This window comes from Sminthopsis crassicaudata, chromosome 2, assembly GCF_048593235.1.
Source record: "Sminthopsis crassicaudata isolate SCR6 chromosome 2, ASM4859323v1, whole genome shotgun sequence".
NCBI lineage: Eukaryota > Metazoa > Chordata > Mammalia > Dasyuromorphia > Dasyuridae > Sminthopsis > Sminthopsis crassicaudata.
Window position 1 is genome coordinate 316139484 of NC_133618.1, and position 21636 is coordinate 316161119.

The 21636-nt window shown below is 37.5% G+C and overlaps 1 protein-coding gene across 4 annotated transcripts in view; it reads right to left on the reverse strand.

Moving 5' to 3' along the window:
* The window catches only part of PSEN1 (presenilin 1), a 72278-nt gene extending 51666 nt beyond the window's left edge, over positions 1-20612 (reverse strand). Inside the window, exons 1-2 of one of the 4 annotated variants that reach the window (XM_074290097.1) lie at positions 20029-20612; positions 5521-5666 (exon numbers count right to left, since the gene is read on the reverse strand). In XM_074290097.1, coding sequence (XP_074146198.1) covers positions 5521-5607 — 87 coding nt within the window. In that variant the 5' untranslated portion in view covers positions 5608-5666; positions 20029-20612. Of the gene's footprint in view, positions 1-5520; positions 5667-8217; positions 8417-19661; positions 19685-20028 lie in introns of those variants that run through there. The other 3 variants (XM_074290099.1, XM_074290096.1, XM_074290098.1) reach the window with 3 other exon arrangements.
* Between the last annotated feature and the right edge of the window lie 1024 nt (positions 20613-21636).

Here is a 21636-nt window from a genome sequence, read left to right on the forward strand (position 1 = left end):
ATTCTTTGAAAATGCCTCAAGACATCTATACATCGTTTTTAAAAGAAAAAAAAATTATCTCACCCATCTGCTGAAAAATTAGCTAATGAAGTTTGGGAAATTCATTGTTTCATATTCAAAGAGAAAGTAACAGATGGATTTTGTTTACAAAAAAGCAAACATATTTTAGTGGAAAAGAGTTATTAACAGTTGAACATGTGCTAGCATACACACACTCTTTGTAAACTGATTTAAGAGACAAATACTGAAAATATCTGTTTCCCAAGCAGGATTATGTCTGGAAGAATTTCTTTCTTTCTTTCTTTTTTTTCCAATTTTAATAAAAAGTCTTTCATCTATACCAAATCAAGCGACCTAAAATTTATTCCTAAAAGAACTTGAAAATTTTAAGTAGAATAAGCTGAAAATTAGTAACAAAAACAAGAGTTCAATTTTTAAACTTACCATCTTTTCTAAAGTCACTTTCCTTTTATTATCTCACTCTGAAATAGTCCATGAGGACAAATCATAAACTTGAGAGGAAAAAAACCAAAAACAAACATACCTGACTTCAGACTCATTTTGGAAAACTGATTACTACTGCTGCTGTTGTTTAGTTGTGTCCAATTCTTTTACCCCACTTCAGGTTTTCTTGGCAATGATACTGGAGTAATTTGCCATTTCCTTCAACTAGCTAATTTTATGGAGAAGAAACTGAGGTAAACAGGGTAAGTAACTTGTCCAGGGTCACACAGCAGTATTTGAGGTCAAATATGAACTCAGGAAGATGAGTCTTTAAGTCTAATGTTCTATCCATTTAGCTGCCACAAAAAAATCTCATCTGATTCTTATAACAACTCTGGGAGCTAAATATTATTTATCATTATCCCCATTTTGTTGCTCAATCTTTTTCAATCCTTTGTAACCCCTTTTGGAGGGCTTCTTAACAAAGATTTTGAATAGTTTGCCATTTCCTTCTCCAATTATTTTACAAATGAGGAAACTGAGGTTAATTGGATTAAGTGACTTGAGTGGGGGGGGGGGCGGCAGAAGAAGGAGGGGAGGGGAGTCCACATTTATTAAGTGTCCAGATTTTAACTTGGATTTTCCTGATTCCAGATCCAGCACTCTATCCACTGGACCACCAAGCTGCTACCGTATCGATGTGAAAATAAAATATCTCAAGACAACATATAAAGTTCTAACGTGTATTCTAACCTTTTTTCTTCTGACGCCTATAGTTCAACCATCCAGTTTTAGAATATATAAGTACAAATGAATTCTCTGGGGACTGGTTTTTAGTATGTGCATATTCCTGTAATGAGGCCAATGCTAATGTAAAATAGCTGTTCTGTTCTCTGTCAATAATATATGCAGATTATAAAACAAACTTCAATCTAGCAAACAAGCACCTTGAAAAGAAAATATTACGCTATCACAGATGTGTATATTAGTATATAGGAAAACAAATTTATTACAAATCTGCAGAGAATACTTCGGCTCTGGAAATCAGACCTTGCAAGTATCCTCTGTCCCTGTGCCCCTTTCTTTGATTGAATCTGGATAACTCCTTTGTGACCCTCCATTGAAGGAGAGTGCCCAGGGCTTTCCATTTCTCATCAGATTGCAATCCAGATTCTCTACCATCATGTCACTCACATGCAATATACCTTCCAAGTTTTCAGGTTTCTTTTATATGTTATGTATTCTCCCATTAGAATATAAACTCCTTGAGAAAATAGGTTATTTTTTGTTGTCATAACTGTTTAGAACAATGTCCCCTATATAGTAAGTACTTAAGATTGGGCTGATTGACTGAACAGACAAGCAATTAACTCACCAAGTGAAGAAAAACCTCAAGTCCTTGTTTTCAAGACTATTTTAATATCTGATATTTAAGGTAGAGTGAAAACAGAGAAACAAAATTATAGAACAATTTCCCTAATGAATATTGATGCAAAAATCTTAAATAAAATACTAGCAAAAAGATTGCAGGAACTTATCACTAGGATAACACACTATGACCAAGTAGGACTTACACCATGAATGCAGAACTGGTTCAATATTAGGAAAACTATTAGCATAATTGAGTATTATATAACCATACTAACAGAAATCACACGATCTTTTCAATAAAAAAGCACCTGACTAAAAAATAAATAAATAAATAAATCTGATACTTAAACCAAATATATAAAGAAGTTCAGGAAACAAAAATCTTAATTTTTTTCGTAATTTATAAATGCATAAAATATTTTGCTCTTTGACAATCAAACCATTAACCTTTCTTACCTACTAGTCTCCCATCTTTCCAGATAGACTTAACAACTGTTTACAAGCTGCATTAGGCATGCCACATAAAACTGCTTTATGGGAGGTAGAGAGCAAACTAGAAGAACTGTAAATCTACCTGTGTATTATTTAAAAAAAAAAAAAAAAAAAAAAAGGAGACTCTGGGTGACACAAAAGCAATGGGACAAATTTTTCATCTTGTTCTTTAAGCATGTCACACTGGCAGATCTACACAAAAATTAAAAGACTTGGCCAAAGGTTTAACACCAGTATACACAAGTATTAGAAGCTATAATTTCTAGAATGAATAATTTCAACCACAGCATTATTATGGCAACAATAGCATTCATGTTCATTATCTAATACAATAAAGTTAATTGCCAATTGAGAGACTTAGGATGGAAAATGTCATCTGCAGCCAGAGTTCACTCTATAGAGATTGAATAGGTAATATTTTCACCTTTTTTTTTTATTTGTTTGCTTTTTCTTTATCATTTTTTCCCTTTTAATATGATTTTTCTTATACAAGAGGACAAATATGGAAATTTGTTTAAAAGAATGGCACATGTTTAACCTACATCAGATTACTTCTTGTTTTGGAGAGAAGAGAGGTAAGGGAAGGAAGAAGAAAAAAAACTGGAACACAAAGTCTTACAAAAAATGAAAGCTGAAAACTATCTTTACAAGTTTTTGGAAAAATAAAATACTATTGAGGAAAAAAAATAGTAGTCAATTGAGGGCAGTCCCCTAAAGAAAGGGTAAGAAGGCTTAAAGACAATCAATATGATATCCACTCAACTTTTTATTTATGACAATTTTTTAAAAAATTTCTTTGTCAATAACTAAAAAAAAGCACAAGCTTTTTTAGTTTGGCTTACTTTAACTCTGGAACATCAGGGTCTGTATTAAGCTATTTAGGAATATGTGACAACCAATAAATTCTAAAGGTGAAAGTGGAACACGATTGACATCATTAAGGAACATGTGTATGTTTTTCAATTTCAAAAATCATTGTGGATATTTCTCTTCCAAACATAGAAAAGAAAAAATAAATCACCTAGTGGCCAACCCTCTAAGGATGAGCCTTCCCAAATCTGTCCTTTGATGAAAGACAGATTGCAAAGCTCATATTCAAAGTATTTCCAACATGTTTAAAAACATGTATTCTTGGTAGAGCCTTTGAGAACTCGTCACCTTCACATAACAACAGGGTTTCAGAGCAAAACTTCAGTAATATGGATGTAATATGTATGATTTGTGTGGGGTTTTGAGTATGTTTGTTGGCTGGTACAGATGTGTGACTGCATCAATGTAGAAAATCTCACAGTGGGGAACCTATATCACTCCAGATCAGCAATATGACTGTCAATTGATAATCCTGGACAGTTGTCAGGGACAATAGGAGATTAAGTGAATCACCCATGGTCATAAAGCTAATATATGTGAGAAGCAATACTTGAACCCAGCTCTTACTGATTTCAAGATCAGATGTCTCTTCATTTGCTTTCATTATGTTCTTATTCTTATCAAATTTTAAGGAATACAGTACACCTTTCTCAACTTCCAGTGGATACTGGAGTTAAGATATAAAGAGTTAATTGTTCTTAACTTCAGTGACATTATCATGTCCTTGTTTACTCTTATTTCCTTGACAACAGCCAAGAAAATTAAACTATTAAGCTAAGGTATTCATATGAGTTAACTCTGTTTACTGACACTCAGAACCAACTATCAGCAAAAGCCTTTAACATCAAAACATTTATATGCCTCCCTTACCTGTAAATACAGAGTCTACTAGATGATTTGCTTCTTCTTCTCTAAACTTAATACTGACATTTGTTGACTCTATGTATGTTTTTAGGCAGGCCATTGCCCAGGTGTGGAACATAGCAGCTCCCTTCTCACAATCTTCATTCAAGGTTCACTTCAAGCACAACTTTCTACATCTCGGCGTCTAAAATTGTTCCAGCTACTAGTCCTCATCTCAATTTACACTGTGTGCATATTGTATCTAACCCCACAAAATAACCCATTTCCAATTTCATCTTTGTATATCCAGAACCTAGCCTGGTCCTTTGGATGTAACAAATATCTAATAAATTTTTGCTGAACTGAATGGAAACAAATGGCAAGTTTAGAGAAAAGGGAAGGAAGCTTGGACTAGTGCTTTAAAAGATGCCTTCCATTTCCAGCATGTCATGAGAATGAAATAGAATAAAGAAGTTAGATAGCTTTCCAGCTTATGCTAGATTTGGTCTACACAGAAATGTTATTTTATTGAAGGTTTTAATTACCATAGTATCAGTCACAACAAAAAAATTCCTATTAGGATGTAAGCTCTTTGAGAATATGGAGTGTTTAGGGGCAGCTAGGTGGTGTAGTGGATAGAGCACCAGCCCTGAATTCAGGAGGACTCAAGTTCAAATCTGATCTCAGACACTTAGTACTTCCTAGCTGTGTGACCCTGGGCAAGTCACTTAACCCCAGCGGGAGGAGGGGGGGGAGAGAGAATAAAAAAATTAAAAAGAGAGAAGAATGTTTGAGTTTCTATTTCTGTATTCACAGTGCTTTGCACAATGGTGCTTTGCATACTGTGTGTCATATAAATGTTTGAAAATATTTTTTCACTCATTTATTCACCTTCACCTCCAACCAACTCCTAAGGCCATCTTAGTTTGTAGACTAAATTGCCTCCTAAGGCCATCTTGCTAAAGTTATGGTAGTGACAAGGAGCTACCATGTGGACAGGTCAAATGTTTTCTCAAAGGACCAGAAACACCTACTTTCATCATAGGGACTGTTCTATGGTGTCATTTAAATAAAGGGAGACAGTATTTCATAAATGAGAAAACCTTAAAACTGAAGTCACTATCCTAGGGAGAACAAAGTCTAGGGCAGCAGATGTCACACAACCCATGCACTCCCTATGGCAAGAGCTTCAATCCTGAAATCAAGAGGTTTAGTCCTGAAATTTTGTGATTAGAGAATAAGTAACCAAAAGCAGGAAGACACAAATATGGCATACAATGATTACAACAGCAGGCCTGTAGAAATAATAGCACTACATAACTCAAGGCTGGCTATGATTTTGTGCTGTTGGAATATCATGAGCTATAAGAAAGAGAGTAACTGGCAGTTGGCTTCCTCTGTCCCCTGAGTTCCCTCAGGGCATGTGAAAACCTACAAGAGATGAATCTACAAACTGATGAAAAACAGCTGAAAGAATTAAAGGAAAATTTTTCACTATACCTGGCTTCGTACTGTATTGCTCATATGGCTATCTTCTGTCATCTGTGCATTCTGGAAGTAGGGTAAAGGTGCAGATAGCTCCGTCATTAGAGCAACCTTATGGACACACTTCACTTTCTCACAAAAATACAAAATCTCTTGCAATGCTGAAAAAAGGAAAAAAACAGAATATACTTACATGTTAAGGTTTTATTTGTCTTCAAAAACACCTTTTATAAGTTACATGTTATAAAAGCAATCCTTAAAATTTTTTTCTTAATTTAAATGTACTCTTCAATATACCCAAACTATTTAGATGAATTTACTAAATTTTTACTATTCTCTCTCTCTCTCTCTCTCTCTCTCTCTCTCTCTCTCTCTCTCTCTCTCTCTCTCTCTCTATATATATATATATATATATATATATATATATCTATATATATCTATGTCTATAGACATATAGATATAGATATAGATATAGATATATAGGTAGATATATAGGTAGATAGATATATATATATATATATATAATACCTGAAGCATACCTTAAGATTATACCAGGATTCTCAGACTGGATTCTATCAGTTCAATAAGGGCTGAACAATTCACCCTGGTAATCAAAACCCACACTAATCAAATACTCATAAGACTAGGCAATAAGCAGAAAGTTATTCTATTAATATAAAATTTAAAATATACTTTGAGTAGAAGGTGACTAATGAGTCTATTCAAAATAAAACTTGTAAGATCAGAAGGCTGTAGTTCTTTAAGCTACAATAAACTAATTAGTGACCCATCTCTATTATCTATTTAAAGAACCAGAAGCAGTAACATAGAATCAAAGTGTTTTCTCTCCTTGAGTCAATGCTGTAAATTTTTACTATTGAATTACTCTTTTATCTGGGTTCCATGCTAGGTGTCCCCTTTAAAAATAATCTTTAAAGTTCATTTACATTTATTATCTCATATGATATTTCTAACAACAATGAGCTAAGGCAGATATTATTACTCACATGTGACAGGTGAGAGAAAAAATGCAGAAGTGTTTCCATAAACTCATACTATTAAAGGAGGGAAAGAGCCAAGCAAGTCTTCTCCTGGTGCCCCAGGTTCTTTCCTCTATACTATGCTATCATGACTTTTACCACTGAGGTTCTGATATATGATGGCATGGTATATAAGAAGTTAAATGAATTTTGGGGGAATTTTGCATGAACACATTCGACCTATATTTGACCATTAGGTACTGTAAACAACCCATAAAAGAAAAAGATAAAATTCAGACTTCTTCTCTGGTACAAAGGGAAGGTCAAAAAATTTTAAACTAGTTTTCCAGATTACCCTTAACTCCTACAATATGGAAGGGATAACTACACTTCCACTACAATATGGAATGCCTATTGTATTCAAATTTTCCTCTAATTGATCTTACCATTTGTCTTCATTGCAATCAGAAACTTTTTACCTAATTTCCCTCTGAGGCCTCCTTATGGCACTGAGAAGATGAATGTATGCATTAAATCACCCAGACATGTACTATCATGAAATTCTACTTGTACAGGATCTATCATTTTTAAGATTTTTAATCTTCCACTAAAATCCTACTCTGATACTTCATTGCAGTATGATGAGGAATCCCAATTCTCAAAGGTCATGACAGCAAAACACACGATCAAAAAAAAATTTATGCTGCAAAAATCCTGAGCCTGGGGCCTCATAGTAGGTTTAGAGGGACTAATTACAATTACCAGGTTGGGTGCAGGATAATCAGTAAAACTCAATGACCTTTTTTGAATTGTGGAGGCTTTTTGAGTTGTGTCAGTGAAGAGACTATTCATAACAATGAAATAATCTCATAGAAAGTTTATGGAGCTCCAGCAGAGTCTAGTTTGCAAACTCAAAGAGCTCTGACCACTGAAGTTTGCTACATATGAGAATTATACCACTCAACAATTTCCCAATTCCAGGATTTACTCACCATAAGGAGTCACTATCTTTTTTTTCACTCAAACCACATAAATGCAGCTGTTCTTTTCCATTTTACAATTTGACAGAATTACATTTAACTCTTGGTTATTACTATATAGATTATTCATCATAATTTTTTTTTTGTCCTAGACTAGCTTCCCTACCAACTGAAAATATATTTCTATGCTACCTGACCCAATAACAGTTGGAAACTAATTTTAATATTACCTGTACTTTTAAACCAAGCATAATTTTAATTATAGAAAAGCAAGCGTAGAGAAAGCTTGCATGTTCTGGCTGAGAGACTGGGCAAGGCACTGATTCTCAATCAGTAGTATCCAGGCCACCTTCTAAATCAACAGGTCACAGAGTAGGTATCAATCTTCAATAAATAGATCACCAGCAATATCTTGTCTTACAGTAATAACAATTATTTTAATATTAAATCAACAAATCTTAATATTAACTAACTCTGAATGCTACAATGGAATACCTTAAGATACTAAACAAGTCAGAAGAAGGTCTTCAATATGCTGGGTAGATTTATAGAAAGCCATGAACAAGACTCATATCAGATAAAAAGGCTGCATTCTGTATCTATTTAGACAGTATGTACCCAGATTGATCAGATCACAGGTTTACTTAAGTATTAACTATCAGGACATAACTAATTAACAGACTATAAAAACATGTTATGATTATTAAAATAATACAAGATGGGAAGCATGGGGTAGTAAATAGAAAGCTAACCTCAGAATCAGGTAGACCTGGTTCCAAGTCTTGCTTCTGACCCATAATGACTATGTGACCCTGGGGAAGTCACTTAACCCCTCAGTGCTCCGGGGAACCCTCTAATATTGTAATTTGCTGAGAAGGTGACAATCTGTATTGGGTGGAGGGAGTTTTCATGAAATCACAGGTCCTATCTTCTAAAGTAATACAATAATCTGTAAATAAAAAATAAATTATTTAGGACTAGCTACTGCTTTGGATGATCTATTAATTGTGCATTTTAAATACAATGTTCTCTTTTTGTTAGCTCACTGTATCAGTAAAAATTTTGAGCTTGTAACTCCAATATATGTATATTTTATGTACATATATATGTAATACAAAAATAAAAAATTTTAAAATGAGATGAAAATAAAATTTTTTAAAGAATGTAACTTTATTAGTTTACTGAAATCCTTTAACTCTTCTTTTAAAAATTACTATGCATATTCTGAAAAATATGATGAATGAATGAATAAGGGAAGGAGAGAGGAAGAAAGAAAAAAGAAAGGAAGAAAAAACTGGAAAGGAAGAAGGGCCTTTTTAAAGAGCTTATTATATTCCAAGCACAGTGTTAAATACTGTGCATACATATACAAAAGTGAGAGGCCCTGTTCTCAAGAAGTTTACATTATAATGAGAGAAGACTACATAATTAATACATAATTAAAGCAAATTGTTTGTTTTGTTGGTGGCCAGGGAAATACATTATGGTCTGGAAAATCACAAAGATAATAAATGGAATAGGGCAGTCAGGAATAGAACAAAAGGATAATCACCTAACATCTTTTCCAGGAATAATAATGATAGAATATGTTAGATTATGTAGTTCTCAGAGAAAACCTCCTACCCACTCTCCCAACTTTTGCAAGGCCAAAAATTGCCAGGATGAAGTCAAGGCTTAATGATCCCAGGGAATGCATAGTAAACTGCCTTAGTTCCCTCTAGGAACTAAGGGTTCCTGTCTGCCCAGCGACCAGCTCTGGCCCTGGCGTCTTTACCCTTACTTCCAAACCCCTACCATAAACCTTTTTTATCAATCTAGGTTTTCAGGCCTGTAAATTCCTTTACAGGAGACTCTACGCCGTCATTAGACTGCCTTTAACTACGTATCCTTGTGCTGAACCAAAAGGGGTTCCTCCAGACCTAATTCTCATCAGCTTCACCCTCTCCTTGTCAAGATAAATCCCACCCCACCTCCATTCTACTTCTATTCTTTAGCTGGAACATCCTAAGCACCCAGGAAGGCTTTATTGGTCATCAGGAGCTCTGTAATGCCACAGTCTCCTTGAGCTGTTCTACCTCTTGTTTCCCTTATTGTCCTGACTGAGTTTCCCTGAATTGTTCTATCTCAGTTTTCTTAACTGTTCTGCCTCAATCCCCTAGTTGTAAAACCCCACTCTGGTTCATTAAGACTGAGGACCATTTGCTATAAGGTTGTAAATTGTCAACGTGCAGTTCAAGATGAGGGGCAGATCAGACTTCCTGGCTCCTAGCTCCTTCTGCCCTCAAGAATTTATGACACTGCCCCTCTAAAATATTCCAAAAGATAAGACTATCCCGGATACTTCACTGGCATCTTTACTTCTATTTATTCAAACACCCTGACTCTGGATCTTAGAAAGAATTTGTAGCCTCCCCCCATCCTGATAGAAACCAAATGGGTCTGTAAAATCTTTGGCACTCTTTTTCTCTTTCTTTGTTCAGAAAGATATAAGACGACTTGGGATTCTCTAATTTTGCATTGGATACTTTGAGACAAGAGTCCTGTCCAGTCAATTAAACTCTCCAATCAATAAAATATTAAAAACTCTCTAATCTCTATCTGCCTCAGTTTCTCCAGCATTACAGCTCCACACTCAGCAAACTTTCCTTGACTGAGGCCACCTGGTCTTGGAAATTCTTGCAATTCTTGGGATAGTTCCCTACTAACTAGGTAACCTTTGCCACCTTTTCACCCTCCCTGGGACACTGGAAGAGACAAGGTGCTATAGGAATAGAAATTTTATGGCTTAAGAGGTAGAACTGAGGAGTGATCTTAATATTGAATTCTGAGTGAAATGGGAAACTGAGGACTTCTCAGTTTACCTTAGAATTAACTTAGGTAATTCAAGACTCAGCATCAAGGATCTGTTTAATCATTAGGCTCTGGGAGAAGAGCAAGAACTTGCTCTTCCAGCAGAAAACATTTAAGAGATAACCTAGATCTTTACTCAACTGCTTAATGAGAAAACCCTGACCGTTTAAAGGCCTGGAGATATCAGAGAAATCTCTAAACTGACTATCTCTATCTGTTAATTGATTACTTACCTCAAGTAAAATACACCAACTTTTAACCCCTCTGGCTTAATTGATTATTTACCTTTGAAGGAAAACAGACCTCTTTTTCTTAATAACATTTATTGCTTAACCAAGACTCTGGTACCAAAAAAGGGACTGTCTGCTTCTCTTGAGAACTAAAATAAAGAAACTTTGTTTTATATCATGCCTTTGAGCAGTCAATTTGACTTAGGATCTTTGCATCCCACACAATTCTATGGTTTAGAGATGAATTGCATCCCATTATTGAATTCCATGGCTTAGATTGTCTCAGAAACTTTGTTTTTACTAACCAAGAGATTGTTATCTGACAATTTGTGGAACTGATGAGAGATGAGGGTATCAAAGAAGAGGTTAGTCAGGAATAGGTGAGGTTCTGAGTTCTCCAAGGAACCAGTTCTGGGAAAGGAATTTGCTAAACTCAAAGGCTATGATAAAAAAAAAAAAAAAAAAAAAAAAAAAAGCTTTATTGTTAAAGAAACACCAAGAGGGATTCTCTTGGCAGGCATATTATTCTCAAGAGAGAGAAGTTGACAGGAAACCTCAAAACTCAGAAAAATCCTTAAAGGAGAAAACCTCCTAGGACTTTGCCTCAGGGAGGGGATTCCACCTCAAGCTCAAACAGTTTCAACTTTGTTATCTGGGTGGGGATGGCTCAGTCCCGAAATCCATGGAATTCAATTCAAATTTTAATCCTAGCTGAAACTCAGCCTGGAACTAATCTGGGACTCCACCTACAAGCCCCCTTCAGCTTGTAGCCAAAGCCCCCTATTATAAAAGAGCCAGACTGCAGCTCTCTCTTTGCAGAGGTTCCAAACATAAAAGCCTTACACCTAGCAACAAGGATCTCTGCCCACTAGAACCCTGGTTCCAGTGCCCTTTTATCTCTACCTTCAACTTTACTAACTAGACTTTACTTCCAAACCCCATAATAAACCTCTTTTATCAATCTAGGTTTTCGGGTCTGTAAATTCCTTTACTGGGGACTCTTACACTAGACTTCATTTAACTTTGTATCCTTGCACTGAATCCAAAGGGGTTGCAGGGGAGCTCAATTTTACTCCCTGTACCTCAAACTTGCCACTAGACCTCAATTAAACCCTAATTTCATTTAGGTACCCCAATTCTAGACCTCATCAAAGTGATCTGCAAAGAGTCATATTCTGAAGACCCATTTTATGCATGAGGGAAGTCTCCAGTGGATGTGAAATCTAGCGAGGTCATGACTTCCTCCAAGAAAGCTTATCTTGCTCTGAGGCGATGCAAGATCATTTGGGTTTGTAAATCAAAGGAGACATTTTTTTTGGGGGTGATTTACATAATTTTACAGGCCTCACTCAGATCAAGCAGAGTTTTATTCTCTTCAGAACTACAGCACTCCCAAAGCCACATGGCCTTAGGGTTAAGGCCAGGTAGTTTTAGGATTATTGCTACATCCTCCCTAGGAATCACATCAGTAGCACTTAAAATGAAAAGAGAAAGGGCTCTTATTCACAGGTCACTAATACACAACAAAACCCAACTTTGGGGGGGGAGGGGGGTGTTCCTAAATTGGAAAAATTTGTCCTGTGCAACTGCTACTATAAGGTATTTTAGTCAGTGTTAAATTTTAACTGCCCTAGGAGGCATAAGCCCAAAAGAAAGGGAAAGGCACTGTGCTAAGTGTTGGGGATACACAGAAAGGCAAAATATAACTTCTGCTTTCAAAAGAGCTTCCATTGTATAAACATGCTATAAACAGAAATAATCAACAGAGGGAAGGCACTAAAATGAACATGAAAGATTTCTTCTAAAAGGTAGGATTTTAAGTGGAACTTGAAGAAGCCAGAAGATAAAGAGAGAGCATTTCAGGGATAGGGGACAGTCAATGAAAATGCCCAGAACTGGAAGAAAGGGTATCATCACATAGGTCAGTGTTACTGGAGTATTGAATGGAAAGAATGGCAGGGAGGAGGTGGTGTTAAGGAAAAGGGAGGGGAAAGGAAAAAGAGAATGAAGATGGGCTCAATACCAAACAGGATTTTATAAGTATGGCATGATCACAACTGGGCTTGAGGATGACCAAACAATAAGCTATTGCAAAAAAGGTGTGAAGTGATGATGGTTTATATACCAGAATGGCAGCAGAGGAAAGAAGGGAGCATATTTGATAACTGTTATTAAAAAAAAAAAAAATCAATGAATCTTGTCAACAGACTGGATATAAAGGGGGAAGAGAGAATGAGGAGTCAAGAATGACACCAAACTTTTGAGCCTAAGTGGATAGTAATAAAGAAATCCAGAAGGGGAGAAGTGTTTTGGGGAGCAAAGTTTAGTTTTGGACATGTTGAGGTTAAAATGTTTATGAGACGTATGAGACTGCCTGCCATCTAGGGGAGGGGGTGGAGGGAAGGAGGGAAAATTCGGGATAGATGTGAGTGTAAGGGATAATGTTGTAAAAAAATTACCCATGCATATGCACTGTCAAAAAAAAGTTATAATTATAAAATTAATTTAAAAAAAAGATGTTTATGAGACATATAATTCATCTGAGAACACAGAAATGATCATGGAATCTAAGGGAAATGATTTCACCATACAAATATATATAACATGATCTAAATTAACTTATATGTTATTCTGGGGCTGCTAGATGGTGTAGTAGATAGAGCACGGGCCCTGAAGTCAGGAGGACCTGAGTTCAAATGCGACCTCAGACACTTAGCACTTCCTAGTTGTGTGACCCTGGGCAAGTCACTTAACCCCAATTACCTCAGCAAAAAACAAAAACAACAAAAAACTTATATGTTATTCCCCCAAAACAACATGCTAACATCTGCTTCCATGTCTTTACATGGGGCCATGCTTTGAATAATTTCTTTCTTCACCTCCAGCCCTTGGAAACCCTCAGTTCCTTCAAGGTTCAACTCAAGAACTTTCTTCAAGAAGCCTTTCTCCATTTCCTCAAGAATGTTAGTGACTCCATAAGAATCATTATGTATTTATTCTACATATATCCTGAATTGAGATATCTGTGAATTATATCCTCTTTTAAAAATGTAAGGTCTTTGGGGGCAGGGACTGTCTCATTTTTATACAGGCATTTCTAATGCTTAGCAAGTTGGAACTGCTTAATTAAATGCTTGTAACTGAATTAATCATATAGCACTGATCTATAAACAAGCCTTTTGTCAAGGACACAATTATCTCAAGGCCAATATTTCTCTTTATATAGAAACCAGTGTTTGCTAATAGTATATTGACTAAATAGTATTTAGTCAAATATAGTAAAAACCAACCAACAATTTTGGGGGGAGAGGGTTGAAATAAATTGATAGGAAGAGAAGGAACAAAAAGGCAGGCAAACTCAAATTGGTCATGATCTAGTAACAAGGAAAAGACATTGAGATAACATACAATGGGACATTCAAAAACACCACTGTTTCAACAGACATGTATTAGCACTGGTGGTATTTATAACATTCTTTTTTGTTATAATGTGAAAAAAGGAAGTAGGCTTACTAGAAAGCAGAGATTTTACATGTAGCAAATAGGATTTGAAAAACATGTCTATGTGAGAAAACCAAGACTTCTGCTAGGGTCCCTGAGAATTAGTACAACACTTCAATTTGAAGTGGGCTGTGGTCCCTTTAAGAAACTAGTCCTTTCAGATTGATTTATTCCTTTCTCTTTCCCAACCCCTCCTAGCTGATGCATTATCAATTCAGGAAGCTTGGACCTTTGACTCACAAATCATGGTCAAAAGCACCCCTTTGAATTCCATTAGGAGATTGGGGCCTATCCCAGCCCCCATCAGATCAGAGCCAATTTGGGATTCCACCCATGAGCCCCTTTAACTAAATCTCTCATTATAAAAAGAGCCAAACTAAAAATCCTCTCTTTACAGAGGTTCCAAACATGCTTGGCACCCCAAGGAACTTCTGCCCACTGGAATACTGTTTCCAGTGCCAATCTATCTTTATTCTCACCTATTTCCTTAAGTAGACTTTAATCTTACTTCCAATCCCCATAATAAACCTCTTTTCTCAACCTAGGTTTCAGGTCTATAAATTCCTTTTAAGAGAACTGCTTGCACCACCACTAAACCTCATTTAACTTCTTACCCTCCCGCCCAAATCCTGAGGGGATGCAGGGGAGCTCCATTTGACTCCCTGAACCCCAAATCTGCCACTAGAGATCAATTAACTCTCTGACCACCAGAAACCCCAATTTAATTTGGGTACCCCAAATCTATGCCTCATCAAATTCATTTCCATTTATTTCTTTTTCCTCAAGCTAATTGGTCAACTAAATAATCACTAGATCAAAAACCCCCAACAAAAAACACCTCATCTTTTAGTAAGTATATGCATTTCTGGTCCTAGATTTTATCTATAGAAAAACTAAAAGCCAAAAGATGCATTTAGAAGGTTATGATGTTTTCAAAAGAAAATCAGCTGTCTCTACTGATTAAGTCATCAAAAGGTATTGATAAGGGGTAGGGATGGTGTGAGGATGTTTATTACATATTGAATAAAGAAAGGCTGAGCCTAAGAAAATACTTTAACTTCTCACTATTTCCCAAATCCAAATTTCACATATCACTCATTTCAATCTACAAGTATTTAGCAAGACTTACTAAAAAGCATTATGATATAGTGGACAGAGGTCCCTCTTGGAATAATGATGGTCTGGGTTAACATTTCAAATACATATTTGATGTGTCCTTATAGCTGATCACTTAAATCTTTTCACTGCAAGTCAAGATATCACCCTGTGATGTCCCTGATCCTTTTGGAAAACCAAGGCGGAACTACAATAAACAATACTATGCAATTCTCTAAGACTACAAGTTAACTAAAAAAAAATTGCTGATCTGCATCAGCAAATAAAATTTTCACAAAGTCTCTTTCCCATCAGTTTTCTTTCCAATGAAATCATAGATCCAGAACAAAACAGTGCTGTGTTCTAGAGATTCAAAGACAAAATAGTTCCTAATTCCTAACTTCAAGGATCTTATACTATACTTCTTTCAATTAGTGGATTTTTTTCTCTCTTCACTAACAGATAAGATTTCATTTCTAGAAGAGATAAAAATCTACAAATTGATCTCATAAGATTTTTCAACATGACTAAACACTGGACCTGAATAAAATGACTCATTGTTCTTTCACTTTGAAAATTAATTTATCTTGTACTTAAATATCTTTCTTCTAGTGATAATAATTATCACTGACATAGCAAGATAAAAATTTTTAAAGTGCTCTAATCAACTAATCAACAAAGTCCCTACAATGTGGCAGGTTCTGTCCTAAATACTGGGAATTCAAAAGTAAAAGGCAAAAAGACAATTCCTGACTTTAAGGAGCTTACAGTCTAATGGGGGAGACAAGATGCAAGCAAATACATACAAAACGAGCTATATACAGGATAAATAGGAAATAATTAAGAGAAAGAAAGCACTGGAAGTGAGTGGCTGGAAAAGGTTTCTTGGGGAAGGTGAAATTTTATTTGGACTTTGAAGAAGTCAGGGAGGTCAGCAGTAAAGAGCAGAGGAGGGAGAATGTTTCAGGGATGAGAGATTTGACAAAATGTATGGAACCCAGATGGATTATCTGGGTGGAACAGCCAGAAGAGCAGTGTCACTAGATTGAAGAGGGTGTGTTAAAGAGTAAAGTATGAGAAGAGAAAGGGTAAAAGTGGTGGGAAGTGTGGGGAGACACAGGAGTTTGTGGAGTGGAAGAAAAGATTGCACCTTTGAAGAAAATCTGAATAGAAGATAAACTGAAATAGGCCTTGAGGTGGGCAGACTCACTATCAAGTTACTGAAATAATCCAGGCATGAGGTGACAGGATCTGCACTAGAGTGATAGGAGTGTCAGAGGAGAAAAAAAGTGGTATTCAAGAAATGTGGCAGAGGTGAAAACACAAGGCCCAGGCAACAGATTGGATGGGAGAGGGTGGAGATGAGAGACAGTGAGGAGAAAAAGTGGAGCTACCTAATACACATGACCTTTTCCAGAAATCCAGAAGTTTAGTTACAAAGGGAAGAAGAGATAAGGGATGACAGTAGAAATGAAAATATCAAGTGAGGATTTTTTCAGGATAGAGAAGACATAAGGATTTGTGTAGTGAACAGGAAATGAGCCAGTGGTAAGACAGAGATTAAAAATAAATGAAAGAGAGATGACAAAGGGGGGCACTTTATTTAAGGAGGGAAGATTGGAATAGGATCATATGAACAAGATGAGGAGTTAATTTTACAAATATTATTTCATTTGAGCCTCACAATCAACCTATGAGATAGATAATAGATATTATTATCCTTATTTTATAGGTAAGCAAATTGAGATGGAGTAAAATTAAATAAATGAGAGTTTGTGAGACAAGATTTGATTCCAGGTATTGCTCATTTCAAGATCAACACTCTTATTCATTGTCTCACCTAGCTTAGCTGGTCTCAATCCAAAAATGTTACACTTACAAGAAACTTCAGAGATCATCTTACTCAGTCTAATCAGACAGAACGGGAATCTTCTGCCTAACATCCCTCCCCCTCATTATCCAGCTTCTACTTGAAGTACTTCTAGTGATAGAGACATCATTACCTTCTTTGGGGCAACTCTTAATTGGTATGAAGCTTTTCCTTATTTTAAACTAAAATCTACCTTTATAGTTTCTAACCCCTGCTTCTAATTCTGATCTTTATGACCAAGTTAAACAAATCTAGTCCTTCTTCAATAGACCACCCTTCAAATATTTGAAATCAGCTAAATCATATTCTTTTCCCATCTTGACTAATAAGTCTTCTCTTCTCCAAGATAAATACTGCCTACTTACAAATGATCCTTGTTTAACATAGTTCCTGGCTATCTCCCCAAAACTAACTGGTTTCAACTGAACATCCTCCAAGTTTGTTGATGTCTTTCCTAAAATGTGGAATCTAAACTTAAACATATCTCAGAAGTGGTCTGACCAGGGTAGATTATCAAAAGATTACCATGTTCTTTGTCCTGGGTATTATACTCTAACAGTGGTCCTCAAACTTTTTAAATTGGGGCCAGTTCACTGTCCCTCAGACTGCGGGAGGGCCAGACTATAGTAAAAACAAAACCTCACCCTCTGTCTCTGCTCCTCAGCCCATTTGCCATAACCCGGCGGGCCCCATAAACGTCCTCAGCGGCTGCATCTGGCCTGTGAGCCGTAGTTTGAGAACCCCTGCTCTAATGGGTTTATGATTTTGATGAAAGTATCCTTCAACAAGGCATATACAACTAATAATAACAATAGCCCTTATATAGCATTTTATGTGCCAGATAATCTTCACAACAAGTCTAGGAGGCAGAGGCTATTAATAATCCTATTTTACACTTGAGGAAATTTGGCAACAGTTATAACTATTTTGATGTTATACATAGCTACTGAGTGTCTGAAGCTGGATTTAAACTCGGGTCTGATTTAGGCTCATCATTTTGTCCACTTCACCAACTGGGTGCGTCTATCCATGTTTGCTTAACTGGTGCAATTTTTATTGGAAGTATAAATCTGCCACATGCTGCCCATAATGTATTAAAAATCTCATATGTTATCTTTACTTTTAAAAATATATACAAATGGGGCCCACTATGTGACCAACCCATCTTTTCCTATCATACACTTCTCTAATGGCACCTTATAAACAGCTTTTCCTGTATATATTCCATTTTATAAGTGTACTGTCCTCTGGTTTATTCTCAACTTTCAATCTTCAGAGATTACTTAATATTTCATGACTCGCATCTGTGCACCATCATTAGAAAAAGTGATGCTAAAAAGAACTGTTTTCAGAATAAGTTTGGAGTCATTTAAAAGACCTGCCCAATTTCACAAAGGAAATTCAACCCATTTCTCCTGTTCCAGACCTATGTTTCTATTAATGTGATCTAAAATAGCACTAACTATTTCTTAGTTACCATGTCCCTCTGCTGACTTTGCCCATAAAACACATTTACATCACCATCTTTTTTCATGTTAGCTTTTGTTTACTATTACTTCTCATCTTATATTTGTGAAGTTGGGTTGGTTTTTTTTAATCCAATGCGTAGTAGAGCTCCAGTCTACCTGGTAGCAAAGCCAGCCTTCAGCTATTACATTTGACGGCCTCTTTATTCAGTTTTTATAGACAATGACACAAAATCAACACTTAAAACAAATTACATAAATGGCTTGGGTAATATACAAAGGCGCCTTCCTTCTTTAATACATATGTCTTATAAATATTTTGCAAGTTTAAGAAAAAAATAAAAACTAAATCCAAAGAAGTTAATAATCCCTAATCAACTATTTGCCTGGAACAAAGCGAATGGAATGGAAAATCAGATAGCATAATCAGATAGCAAATGCTCAAAACAGGATTCCTGGATTATAATGTCACTTCGGATTTTCTATGACATTGAGCAAGCCTAATTTGGTTTCTCTTCTGAGGAAATGAGGAAAGATTTGCTAACTTTGCTGAGTCAACAAAGTTAGTATCGAAGTCACTGAGTTTCCTTTTATTTTTCTTAAACTACCCTATTTTCTAGGTCTTATCTGCCTCAGTTTCCCCTGCCTCCCGGGTTGTTGTGAAGATAAAACGAGGTAAGGTACTATACAAATATCATCATTAACCACCAGTAACTTCTTGGGAAAAACAAACACAAAGTTCTGCTTACGCCTTTTCTAAGTTCAAAGAAACAAAAGCACAGCATTTCCCTCCCCCTCAACTTTATGCTTCTGAAAATATTCATTAAAGTGACAGCACAATGTCCCCCACACGAAAGTATTCTCTAAATACTTTGCTGACATCGAAGCTCCTCCTTACACGAAAATGAAATAAGCTCGTTTTTCTAAAGAGCCTGAAGGAGTCCGGAGTCCAGCGGCAGTACCACAGTCAAATGCAAATTGCCTCCGCGTCCCCAGTGACTCAGTGAAACCATTACAATAAACCTGGGTTTCCGGGTTGGGTGGCAGCACAAGTCAGAGCGGGAACCGGGGGGATCAAGGACATATGGGGGGAGGGGGAGGGAGAGCAGTCCTGCACAAGTTGCAAGATCGGAATCAAAGCGCGAAGTTTCAGCTTCCCCGGTTCCCCCCGGAAACCGCCCCACCTGCAGAAGGACGGCCCGTCCCGAGGGTGCGCATCATTCGGGCTGGGGGCGACTATTACTCTTACTCTACACTGAGGTACTCTCAAGGTTGCTATCTTTTCCACATTCCTCGCATCCACGGCAGCCCCTCGCTCCCCCACGGCCGGTGCTCCGGCACTTGCCCCCAGCCCGGGCACGAGACTTCGACCTCTCCGCCCCACCGAGCCCAGACCCCCGGCACCCCTTTCGAGAAAGCAGGGGGGACCAGGGCCACGACCACCTTCCCGGTCCGCGGCTGCTCGGGCTGGCCCCGGCCCCGGCCCCGGAGGGTACTCGTCACTCCCTGAAGTCCCCTCAGACTCCCAGCCCTACTCCCTTAATCTCCTACCTACTCTTCCTTCCAACGAGAGCTCGGCTAAATCAGTTCCCGAGTCTCGCCCTACAGGAGTCGCTTGTTTTGTTTCCAACGGGATCTCTCGGCCGCCGTAGCTTCCGGTCCGCGGCGCCTCCCGGCCGCTCTTTCTATCGTAACTTCCGGTACAGCCGCGGTGCCTGCGGGAACATGGCGGGCGGCCGTTGGTTCTGAATGGCTACCCTGACGCCATTCTCGGCCCCGCATTCTCGTAAGCTCTTCTCTCTCTCCCCCCGCCGCGCTTCACCTGGAACAGCCACTTTTTCATTACGTCCCTTCAAGAGATACACTTGAGTGCCGAGAAAAGCCTCTGCGGCGCCCCATCGTTGCTCACCGTTGTGTAAGAGTGAGGTGGATGGATGGCCCCGGAAGTTGCTAGTATAGTGTAGTTATAGAGGTTTTCAAAGGCTGTGGGTCCTCCCGTAACTAAAGCGGGGAAAGGGGCCCTGAATGGTCATTTAGCCCAACCCTTTCACTTTTACGTTTTGGTTTTGGACGTGCAGTGGAGAAGTTAGGCGAATGGTTGGTGCCCGGGGCGGGCCCGTTCCATTACCTCCCCACGCACGTTTTCGTGCCGAGGGGCACCTTGGGAATGGGTAAGAGATGCTGACTTCAAATTATAGCTCTGTCAGTGTGATCATGGATAAGGACCCCCATGCGGCATTTTCTTAAAAGATGCCTTCCAGCTCTTCTGTCTAGGAAGTAATGTGCTTTAAATTGTACAGGCAGGTGTCAATAGTCTTTTCCTTTCTGATGTTTAATAATTTAGTGTGGGACTGAATACACACTTTTTTCTGCCAAAAGCTATTTCTTTTTTTTTTTCACTTTTGAGTCAATTCTCTACTATAAAGCAGGTTACATGCTTCATCTAATAGCTGCATCTCCATGCAATGTTATAGTCGTTTCATTGATCCCGAGTTGTTTTTCAAAATTGTTGTCCTAATATAAATTGTTCTGTGCTTTCTGCTTATTTCAATCTATAAGAATGCACACTTTTGAAGGATAGGGTAGCACCTTCTTATACATGTCTCCCATGCTAACACTAAGCCTTTCACAGACGACTAGATGGCACAAGAGTGCTGAGCTTGGAGCCAGGAAAATTCATCTTCCCAGATTTCAAAAAAGGCTTCAGACACTAGCTGTGTGTGTGACCCTAGGCTAGTCACTAAACCCCTTTTGGCTCAGTTTCCTCAATTGTAAAATCAGATGGAGAAGACAATGTCAAAGCACTGTAGTGCTTTGCCAAGAAAACCCCAAATGGAGTGATTTAGTCGGACAACTGAAGGGCAAAATATTGTTTCATCAAGCCTAAGTTTCTCTGAAGCAAAGTACCAGCAAAATAATTTGTATATTAAAGTAGTCTTACACTAAACAATAGGGCAGTAGTCCTCAAACTTTTTAAATAGGGGCCAGTTCACTGTCCCTCAGACTGTTGGAGGGCTAGACTATAGTAAAAACAAAAACTCACACTCTATCTCCGCCCCTCAGCCCATCTGCCATCACCTGGGGTCTCATAAATGTCCTCAGCGGGCTGTAGTTTGAGAAGCCCTGCAATAGAGAATCAGCCTCATACAGTGCTAAAAT